The following is a 12,067-nucleotide window of genomic DNA, read 5'->3' on the forward strand; positions in this document are numbered from 1 at the left end:
CAAACTTAGCAAAAGGGCTAAAACTCACCTAATGTGTAGGAAATCTCTCTCAAGCTCCAAAAGAGAGCTAAATCCCTTCCAATCCAAGCCCAAGGAAGGTTCTAATCCAATCAATCTAGCCTCAAAAGCCCTAAATCAAAAAGCCCCAAAAATCAACCATAATACCCATTCTAGGGTTCCAAATGGTAAAACCCACCAAATCAAGCATCAAAGGGTAGAATCCAAGTACTAACCTCCCAAGATGCCTCGAAGCAAGCTCCAAATCTTCTAGGGTTGAAGATTGGTCCTCCACCAAGCTCTACAAGCAAGCTCTAAGCCTTGCAAGGGTGGAAATGAGAGAAAGGGGTTGAGCTCCAAGCTCCCTCAAGCAAGCTCCTCTTCTTCTTCTCCTCCTTCTTCTCCTTCTTCTCTCTCTAGAAGGTGTAGGGAGGGGGGTGAGAATGAGAAAATGGGAGAGGGAAGAGGAGGAAATGGCTAATAAGCCCATCTAGTGTAACAAAATCCGGAGAGGCCCCTCAAAAATTCAAATTTACATCAGCCCGAACTGGGCAGTTTTCGCCCAGAGGGACCGGTCTCTCCCCAGCAGGGACCGGTCTCTCGCTGCGAACCCGAAAAACCATCGTTCGGGAATCGGTCTCTCCCTGCGCGGGACCGGTCTCTCACTGCGAAGGGGCGCTCGGGGACCGGTCTCGCCCGCCAGGGACCGGTTGCCCCGAGGCTGTCGCAACACTGCTCACTGGGGGACCGGTCTCTCCTTTCAGGGACCGGTCCCCGAGAGTAAAAACTCTCAGGACTGTCCAGAATTCCAGTTTTCGAACTTTTTAGGTCGAAAAACATTCTACAACCCTCCACCAAGTGTGGAAAAGCTCGAAATACATCCAAACACTCGAACCTCGTAATTTGCAAAGGTCCAGTGTGTTACAAGGACAGTCCGAGCGGCACTAGAGGAGCAAAGAGGAATCACAGAAAGGCTGAAATACTGTAGCAGAGGCACTGTAGCAGAGGCACTGTAGCACCAGTACTGTAGGGCTGGTATTGTAGCGTTGGCATTGTAGCAATGATACTGTAGCAGTACTGTAGTGATAGTACTGTAGCAGTACTGGGAAAATAGAAAACCAAAAGAAAAGACACCTATAGAAAAAGGTGAGATTTATGGTGGATGATGGCTATGCATTGATATCCCCACATTAGGGTTCCCGCTCTGATACCATGAAAGAAGGGCTAAAGTGCATACCCTCTTGAGTTGTATTAATGAATATATATAGTACAAGAGATTGTCTTACTATAGTAACAATAACTACTATAGTAAGAGTATAACTAGGATTACATACTATATAATCCTACTCTATAGAAGGCAATGATACTACTCTATATAAGGCAATAATACACAATATCCTAATATATCGTAACATCCTAATATAGATAAAATATATCGTAACATGTAGGGAGCACCCTGGCTCCGGCCGGCCGCCGACGGCTCGGTGGCGTGCGCGTTGGCTGGGGTCGGGTACGGAGGGGTAGGGGAGCCTCGTGCTCTCCTCGGCTGGTGGCGGGAAGCGGCGGCGGCGCCTCATAATGGTAAGGCCCGCACGGCTAGGGCTCGGGCTCGGGCTCGGGTTTGGGTGGCTCGGCACGGCAGCGGCCGGAGAAGCCACCGGGTGGCGATGGTGAGTCACCTGAGGCCAGAGGGAGGCAGTGGCGAAGGCCCAAGATGGCGGCAGCGGCAGCAGCGCGGCGGAGGTGTGGATCACCTCTATCCAAGATGTACTCGAGAGGAGCTCCTACGGGTGCGGCTGCGTTCGACGGAGCACGAGATTGCCGGAGAGGCCGCCGGTGTCCGAGCAATATGAGGAGAGGTTCAAGGGTGATGCAGGCCTCTCCTAGGGCTCGGTCCACAGAGAGAGAGAAGGAGAGAGAGTGAGAGAATATATAGAAGATTGAGAGAGAGGGGGAGAGATGGTGCGGCGGCTGGGGGAGGGTCGCCGGTGGCCGAGCTGCGAGCGGCGCACCCAAGGAGAAAGGTGGAGGCGGCTGTGGGAGGGAGAGAGGGTAAGGAGTTGGGGTTTCGGGAGAGAAAGGAGAGAACCTAGGGTTTTCTCTTTGAACACCCAAAAAAATTGCAGAAAATGCCACTACAACCCAAAATTTTTACCCCAGTCCCTCACAACACGCGTAAATTGCACAGAGGCACAATCACGTATGAAATTGCGCGATTTGGCACATAAAATGTTGACAGTTTTTCTCCGGAATTCGAATTTCCCCAATTTCGACCTCTCCTCGATTATCATGCGATTACAGACGATCAGCCCGTCAGATTTACGAACGGATTGCGCCGGCGCGTTCAACACTGCCGAACCCTTGAATCCACGATTTTGTTTTGCCTGAATTGGTCTCTTATTCACAAAAATATCTGTCCTCTCTCATTCCCACATATATAGTTGAATTCAGATTCAAAATTTAAAGTTGAATTTTCCTCAAATTTAAAATTCCAGATACTGCACTCTGCTCTATTATTTTGTTCCTTTTCCTCATTAATAATTTTCTCTCCTTCTACTTTCTTTTCATCTACTATACTTGATGTCCATGGCAATTGTATCTGAGCATTGATATTCATCTCTTCAACAACATGTACATTCTGCCCCTAAAGAGATGACTCTCTGGGAAGTATGCTTCATTCTCCCTAAAAGTAACATTTATAATTGTATGGACCTTCCTTGTAGGCGGATGATAGCACTTGTATCCTTTTTTTGATGCAGAATATCCAATAAAAATACACTTTAAGGCTCGGGGATCAAGTTTATCAATTGTCCTCTACTGGTGATGCACAAAACAAGTGCAACCAAAGACCTTCAGTGGAACAGTATACTCGGAACTTCCTATCAACTGCTCTAGTGTAGTTTTAAAGCCTAATATTTGCAGTGGCATTCTATTTATAAGGTATGCTGCAGAAAGGACTACTTCTCCCCAATAGACCTTTGGTACATTCATAGCAAGCAAAAGAAATCTTGCTACTTCGAGGCGATGTCTATTTTTTCGCTCAGCAACCCCATTCTGTGCTAGTGTGTTCACACAACTTATTTGGTGCATTATGCCATGGTTAATTAAATACTTTTGGAAGTTACTTTCAGTGTACTCTGTACCATTATTTGGTCTTTACATTCTAATATTTGCATCAAATATATTGGCAATCATTTGATGAAACATATGGAAGCAAGAAAACACTTCTTTTTTGCTATGTATTAGGTAAACCCAAGTAACGCGACTATAACAGTCAATAAACGTGACATACCATTTGTATCCTGAAAGAGAAGAAATTCTACTAGGACCCCAAACATCGGAATGAATAATATGAAATGGAGAAGTACTCGTATTATGAATGCTAATAGGAATAAGCACACGTGTATGTTTTGCAAGTTCACAAGCATCACATTTAAGCTTTCCAGAATCACATTTCTCAAATAATTTTAGAGACAATTTATCCATAACACTAAATTATAGGTGTCCTAATCTCAAATGCCATAAATAAATCTCCCCGTAAGCAGAGCTATCCGTTTGAAGTGCCATATGCTGTCTAGTCCCTATCTCTCCCTCCAGAAGATAAAGGCCATCATACATCTTACCACGACCAATTGTTTTCCCTGTCTCCAATTCCTCAAAAATACAGTGAGATGGAAAGAAAATTACTTTACAATTAAGGTCTCTTGTGATAGCACTAATGGACAAAAGATTATTTGGAAAACTTAGGACATGCAAAACAGATGACAAAGTGAGATCAGAAGTACAAATTATAGAACCTTGGAGGCGGATGACATGTCAAACTTTCGTTTAATGATTCAGAATCTCAATCCGCTTTTCCCTTTCATATTGTTCATTCGGATGTATGGCAATCACCTATTCCCTCACTCTCTGGCTACAAGTATTATGTTATTTTTATTGATGATTACTCTCGATTCTCTTGGCTTTATCTTTTAAAATATAAACACGAAGTTTTTGACAAATTTTTGGAGTTTAAAAGAATGGTCGAAAACATATTCCATAGCTCGATAAAAATTTTCCAGTCTGACAATGGCACTGAATTTGTAAATGAGAAGTTTTCTACTCTTTGTTCACAAAATTGCATTGTTCACAGATTTTATTGTCCTTATACTTCTCAACAAAATGGTCTTGCTGAGAGGAAGCATAGGCATTTATCTAACGTTGTTAGAAGCCTACTTTTTCAAGCTTGTTTACCTCCTCGGTTCTGGGCTGAGGCCATTCAAACTGTCGTTTTTCTTGTGAATAGAATTCCATCTCTCACTGTTTTAAAAGGACGATCGCCATATGACATTCTGCACGGTTGTGCTTCTCCTGACTTGCAACTTGTTAGAGTTTTTGGATATTTATGTTATCCCGATGTACAGGACATTGCAGCTCACAAGCTCGCTCCCCGGTCATTTCCTTGTGTCTTTTTGGGTCTTTCTGACAAACATAAAGGATTTCGCTGTCTATATCCAAGCATCGGTAAAGTTTTTATTCCTCGCCATGTTACGTTTGTTGAACATGTTTTTCCTTACTCTTGTCTATCTAAATTTTCTTCTTCCTCATCCTCATTTTCCAACTTGCAAATGTTTCAAAATTTTCTCTCTAATCCGCCTTTACTGGGTGAAAGTCCTGCCACTCTTGATGCAATTTCTGGCTTCTACTTCACATGTCGTCCTCCTGATATTGGTTCACACACATCGGTTTCACCGTCTGAGGACTTATCAATATTTCCTTCTAGCTTGCATTTTGATGCTCCATAGGTTCGTCCTGAGAATGTTGCCACTATTGTCGGTCCATTTGAGCTCCGGGTCTATACCAGACGACACGCCAGCCGTCCTGCTGCTCCTTCTCCATCCGCTACTGATGTGCCACCTACCTCCTTTGATAATCCACCTCCTAAGCCTGCTACTGTCTCCTTTCCTTTATCTTCTGTGGCTCCGCTGCCTGCTAGTACCCATTCTATGCTCACTCGCTCTATGACTAAGGATTCCACAGGGTCTATACTTCCTTACTTGCTTCTGCTCATTCTACTCTTCCTACTGAGCCTACTTCTTTTCATGAGCTCTTCAGGATGCAGGTTAGCGTGCTGCCATGGCTGAGGAATTTGATGCCTTACTGACTAATGCTACTTGGGATCTCGTTCCTCCTCCTTCTTCCGTTAATCTCATTGGATGTAAATGGGTATACAAGGTAAAGCAGAAGGTGGATGGTTCTCTTGAGCGTCTCAAGGCTCGATTTGTTGCTTAGGGTTACAAACAACAACGAGGTGTTGATTTCGATGAGACTTTTTCTCCCGTTGTCAAGGCGACCACTATTCGTACTGTTCTTTCCGTGGCTTTATCCTCTGGTTGGTCTCTTTGACAACTTGACGTGAAGAATGCGTTTCTTCATGGAATTCTCTCTGAAGAGGTTTATATGGCACAACCACCGGGTTTTGTGGACCCCTCTCTTCCTCATCACGTTTGTCGTCTCCGCAAGGCAATCTATGGTCTTAAGCAGGCCCTTCGGGCTTGGTTTCAGCGGTTCACTTCATTTCTTTCTGAACTTGGTTTTGTCGGTAGTACCACGGATCCCTCGATGTTTGTTTCTCATTCCTCTTCTGGCACTCTCGTTCTTCTTTTATACGTTGATGATATTATTATCACTGGCAACTCCTCCTCTCTTTTGGAGGCTCTCATTGTCACCCTACAACGTGAATTTGCTATGAAGGATTTCGGGCCGCTCCATTATTTCTTGGGCATTGAGGTTACTCCGTCTTCTTCTGGTCTTCATCTGACTCAGCACAAATATGCGCATCAACTACTTCAACGCCATGGCTTTCTTGATTGTAAGCCTGTCTCTTGTCCTCTTTCTTTGGCCTCTCGCCTCTCGTCTCATGAGGGACGTCTTCTTGACGATCCTTATGTCTATCGTCAGCTTGTTGGTGCTCTCCAGTATCTCACCTTCACGAGACCAGATATTTCGTATGCTGTCAACTCTGTTGCTCAGTATTTGCAGACGCCTCGTGAACCACATATGCAAGCCGTCAAGCGTATTCTACGTTATATTCGAGGGACCCTATCTTATAGTCTTCCACTCTCTCGCTGTGTCAATCCTTCTCTTGTGGCGTTTGCCGATGCTGATTGGATTGGTTGTCCCAATGCACGTCGCTCTACTTCTGGCTATTGCGTCTTTCTCGGGTCCAATCTTATCTCCTGGTTTGCTAAGAAACAGCCCACCATTTCTCGCTCCAGTTCTGAAGCGGAGTATCGCGCTGTGGCATATACGCTTGCTGAGACAGTTTGGATTCGCCGTTTACTCCGTGACCTTGGTGTTTTCTTATGGCACTCCATCAGCATATATGGCATTGGGTGGGAAAGTGTTTGTGAATAGGAATATAGTGATATAGGATCCTAGTAATAATAAGTGGGCTTAAGCATTTTGGTTCAGTGGTTTCGGCCTAATGAGTTGTTATTTTTAGTGGTTCGGGCCTAATGAGTTGTTATTTTTAGTGGTTCGGGTCGTTATAAAAACTCTATCACATAGAATTCGTCTTGGGGAAAAATAAAAGAAAGAAAGAAGGAAAGAAAGAAAGAAAAGTCTATCACATAGCATTTGTGTTGCATAAAATATAAAAGGAACTATAAACTAGGCTTTAATGTATGAAATTACAGGTACTTAACAAAGCAACTTACTCTTCCTGTAGACTCTCGTCGATAGGTCTCCTCTTTGATTGCATCAAGAAAATTTTTCATCTCTTCAGTACTTTGTTGACCTTCTCAATATCATCTCATTGAGAAATACATAGATAATTTGATTTGTAGATGGATGGTAGCCTTCTATCTTGTAAATTTCAGAAACACGCACCAGCTAAATGTCTACTATGATTTAGGTGGATTCAGTTGGTGACATGGAAGCAAACCTTTTATTATGAAAAATGTACATAGTCCTTTGTTATTTCTGTAACACTGATCATGTTACCCAAAAGATCGATCTGGTAGAAAATAGACTAGTTAACTCTCCCACTCGCTTGTATGGCAGATATGAAAGCATTTGGATTTGTTAGGTGGGATAGAAAATATAATACGGGAATTTAACCCGTTATTAGCTAAAGGTGGGGATCGAATGCGTGACCTCACACGAACAAAGGGATTTAAAAATTAGCTTTGATACCATGGAAAAATGGAATATGGAGGAGAAAAGAAATGTTCTCTCCAATTTGATTATTCACGAAAGGAGAGTACAAACAATTACATGGTAAGACCTGGTCTTGTAATCAGGTTAAAATGATCTATGACTATACAAGTCTCCTGCCCTGTAATGGTAAAGATATGAAAGGAAACATCGATTTATGATAGTAGTTAACGGCTCCCAATTTTGATGCTTCATTCCTGTATTATTAGTGCTTCTTTATCTAAGTGGGGAAGTACCTTGTGACTTAGAAATGAATAAACTACCATGCAGGACCCTGTTAAAAGTGATGCTGGTCATGTGTTAGTGGAGAAATACATCGCAGGTCTATCTTTTGATAGCTGGGCAGTATTCCGTCCGCAGTATATGATTGGATCAGAAAACAACAAAGATTGTGAAGAATGGTTTTTTGATCGTAAGAACTCTAGCATTGCTCATGTTATATCCCGCTTATAAATATTTGCCTCTTGCTTATTTCTGTTTTATAAATATTTGCTTATATTTATTTAACTCAACGATGAACAACGAAAATGCCCAGTAAAAACGTCTTTTTGTCAACATGGATAAGAGTACATGCTTAAATAAGTGAGAACATGCAAAACCAAAGTATTAGCAACAATCATCTAGGTCACATGGCCCGAGAAGAATGGCAATCAGACTAATATAAAGCATGGTCTAGCGTTGTAGATCAAAATCAGAAATTCGGATTCATCATTGCATCATAATCAGAATATTGTGTCAGTAAAATTTAATTGGTAATAATGAAATTGCCGCGAGTGCATTGCATATCAACAACTATACCGTAATTACAAGCATGCTATTTTAGCAAGTTTTGAGAATTAAGCAAATACATATTTTTAATTAATGGATTGCTCTTATTCCAACAACTTGCTGTGTCGGATTAAGATAACAAGAAGCTCAATTTGAAGTGTAAAGATTTATTATGATGAGGCATTTTTTTTTATTTTTAAGTTCTAACTTTGCTAACTACTTGTTCGTCGCACATAACAGGAATTGTTCGCAAAAGGCCCATTCCGATCCCTGGATCAGGAATGCAACTGACCAACATTTCACATGTGAGGGATTTATCCAGCATGTTGACTCTTGCGGTCGAGGAACCTGTTTCTTCAAATGGCAAAATATTCAACTGCGTGAGTGATCGTGCCGTGACTTTTGATGGATTGGCGAAGCTCTGTGCTCAAGCTGCAGGCTGCGAACTCAAGATTGTTCACTATGATCCAAAGGCTGTTGGGATCGACGCGAAAAAGGCATTCCCTTTTCGCAATATGGTAATGTTTCCTACATCATTTTGTTGCATTATAATCCCAAGCCTGCTTTATGCCCTGGCCCCAACCTCCTCTAGAGAAATCAAAATCCACAATTTTGATTGTTCAATGAGTTGTTTTGAATCACAATTGCATACTTTCTTTTTTCTTTTTTCCTTTTTTTTTTTGATTAAATGGGGATATACCCTATTTGAGAAAAGAATACAACGGCACCAGGCTATCCGGTCCGCAAATCGAACGCAACCCATCAAAACAGTTGCATACTTTCAAAAGAATGGATTGATTGTCCAAAACTATGCATCGTCCTCCTATAATGGAGGGGACGGCTTGATTCTAAAAGCTACAAAGCGAGCATAGAATACCCGTTTTGAAAATCCAGCAAAATGGAAATTTTATTTTTTCTTTCTTTTTTCTTTTCTTGTTCCAAAAAAAGTTAAATTCTATGGCAATATTTGTTGGCTTAAATGGGCCAGCATCCTGTCCTGTGGCGGGAGGCCANCATGTTGGGCCGAGTCATGTTCGAAGTGGCGTGAGACTGGTTGGGCCGAGTCACAATCGAGACCCGTGGGCGTTGTATCTGTACGCTTTAAGTGAATTGGTTGCGTATTTCTAATAGCTCGAACTTTGGGATTAATGGTTAGTGCCAACGATCCAACAAGTGGTATCAGAGCCAGAGGCCATGGGTTCAATTCCCACATGCTGCAAATGTGTGCAGGTGCTGGAGGGGGCATTGTTGGCTTAAATGAGCCAGCATCATGCCCTGTGGCAGGAGATCATGTTGGGCTAAGTCATGTTCGAAGTGGCGTGAGGCTGGTTGGGCCAAGTCACAATCGAGACCAATGGGCGCTGTATCTGTATGCTTTAAGTAAATTGGTTGCGTATTTCTAATAACTCGAACTTTTGGGATTAATGGTTAGTGCCAACGATCTGACAATATTAATCTAAATTTTCATGTAAAATGATGTGTTGCAGCACTTCTATGCGGAACCAAGAGCAGCAAAAGAGATATTGGGATGGACTAGTACAACCAACCTTCCTGAAGACTTGAAGGAGCGATTTGCCGACTATGTCAGCATTGGCAGAGACAAGAAAGAGATGCAATTTCAGGCAGATGATTTGATACTAGAGTCACTTAAAGTTACAGTCAGTGTACAATAACCTCTCTGGACTCGAATGCTCCTGCAGAGTGTGGATGGTGGCTCTTGCTGTCTTTTGTATCACTTTTTTCTGTCAACGCGACCCATTTCTCGCATAATTATATGTATCAGTAGTAACATGTTCATCCTGCTATAAAGCTAAAGAAAATGAATGGTGGAACCTCACACTTGTAGGACATTTTGATATTGGTTCTCGTATTTATTTCATTTAACTTACTACAATTGGTTATGGCGGAGATTCTTATTTCATCGCTGATTTCCATTATAGATGAAATGGCTCTGGTCATTACTGAACATGTGATATTGTAAATTTTATTATTAGTTAATGATAAATTGTTACGAGAACAGAGTTGTTGCATTTAACAGAACTACTCAAATCTAAAAAAACACAAGAGTTGAATGGGTGTCAATCAAGAAAAACCAGTTTAAGAATTGCCTATGGGACTGTTTGGTTGCATGTAATTGAAACTGTAATATAATTAGAACTGCATGAGATGGATCAACTAAAGTAGTTAGAGGTACTTCTAAATTAGTTGCAATTCCAACTTTAGCGGTTGGAAGGAGCAATTTTAAACAAAAGGTAAGCTTACTTACCTAGAAAATTTTAGACAAATTTTTTTTTTTTTTCTATATAGAGGGTAATCTCACTACCCTATATCAAATAAATAAATAAAAAAATTACAAATGCACTTCTTAACTGGATATAATCAAAAAATTTATTTATATACTGTGCTTTCTACCATATTCAATCAAAGAACATGCATCTCCAACTATATTGTATTTATAATTGTATCTAATCAAACGCCCCTGAATGAAAGAGATCTTGGTACATTTAATTATGACGACTTGAATAGATTTTGCTTCTCCCTAATAAAATTATAGAGGAAACTTTACGCCAAACTTTCCTAAACTATAGCACTACCAAAGTTAGCCACCAAACATCAAAAAATTGGAAAAACATTGCACTTTCTTTAAGGGGCTGTTTGGTTGGATGTAGTTGCAGAAACAGTGTAGTTGGAAATACATGCAGTTGCAAATGCTGCAGTTGTAACTACACCTAGTCTGTTTGGTTTTAGGCAGTTGCAATTGCTGCAGTTACTTTTCTTCTGTTTGGTAATATGAAGCTGATAGTTATATTTGTGAATTTTGTCACCTTTTCAGATAGAGTGGTGAGATTATCTTCACTAAACATAAAATAATTGTATAAGTTTATTAATCATTTAAATTTACTATTTATAAATAAATAAGTAGATATATATAATATTCTTCAACTTATTAATCGACACATTTAAAATTTTTAATTTATTTAATTTTAATATGTAAATCAAACTTTAAAATTTAAACGATTCTCTCATTTTTTTTTATCAAATTTAATAATTATAATTAATTAAAACTTATTAAATTAACATACACGATCACATTCTATAAAAATTTTTTAAAAAAAACTATATTTATATTTTAAATAAAATAAATTTAAAAAATTTAATTTTTTGCACAAAGCTTGTATTGTCTAAAAAATTTTATTAGTATGAGTTTATTTACAAGTATTTTTATTTACCTATATACATATATTATTTATTTATTTAGCTATTTATTTATTTATTTATTATTGTTAATTTGTGGGTAATCCTATCCCTCACCAACTGCTGCAGTTGGAACTACGGCCAATTTGGATGTAGTTCCAACTGCAGCATTTGGATGTAGTTCCAACTGCAGCATTTGCACCTTCTTGTATAGTTGGAACTGCAGCAGTTGAACTCAACTACACTAAACCAAACAAAGGAATTAAGGCTGCACGCATTTGCAACTGCACTGCAGTTGCAAATGCGTGCAACCAAACAGCCCCTAAGTTTAATCAATCTCTTAAATCGTGACTGAAAAATTTTGTTGATTTTTTCTACTAATTGCCAATTATATAAATATCAAATTCCTCTAATACCACTCTTAAGTCCTGCCATTCGGAAAAGATGGGATAAGCACAAAAGTTTAAGGCCGTGTTTGGTTCGCTTCTTTTTCACCCTGCAACCGGAATCGGAATGGATGAATCCTTTTGTCCGTGTTTGGTATGCGGGATTTACATTCCGATTTTGATTCCGATTCCGATTCCGATTTTCTGGTGAATGGGAATCCCTCAATTATCCTTTTTTTCAATCCGGCCTACGAGGCCGGATTGGAAATTGAATCTAGGCGGAATGAATTTGTTCGGATTAAATTTAACTTTTTAAAACTTATTTTTTCATTAAAATATAAGTTTCAGTTTAAAAATTATATTTTTAAATTTTAATTTTAATTTGAGCTTAAATTAAAAATTAAAATTCAATCAAACATTCAAATCTAATTTATAAACTTGAATTTAAATTTAAATTTAATTTAAAATCTAAAATTTTATTCAAATTTTATTTAAAATTTAAATAAAATTTCTGGATTCAAATT

At 39.8% G+C, this 12,067-nt stretch overlaps 1 protein-coding gene across 1 annotated transcript in view; it reads left to right on the forward strand.

The window, feature by feature from the left end:
• Positions 1 to 9,979, forward strand: part of LOC109719355 (chloroplast stem-loop binding protein of 41 kDa a, chloroplastic) — a 55,709-nt gene extending 45,730 nt beyond the window's left edge. The window contains exons 4-6 of the mRNA XM_020245977.1: positions 7,465 to 7,606; positions 8,203 to 8,480; positions 9,450 to 9,979. Of these exons, the coding sequence (XP_020101566.1) occupies positions 7,465 to 7,606; positions 8,203 to 8,480; positions 9,450 to 9,635 (606 nt within the window). The 3' untranslated portion in view covers positions 9,636 to 9,979. The remainder of the gene's footprint in view (positions 1 to 7,464; positions 7,607 to 8,202; positions 8,481 to 9,449) is intronic.

The sequence above is a fragment of the Ananas comosus genome, linkage group 13, assembly GCF_001540865.1.
Source record: "Ananas comosus cultivar F153 linkage group 13, ASM154086v1, whole genome shotgun sequence".
NCBI classification, from domain to species: domain Eukaryota; kingdom Viridiplantae; phylum Streptophyta; class Magnoliopsida; order Poales; family Bromeliaceae; genus Ananas; species Ananas comosus.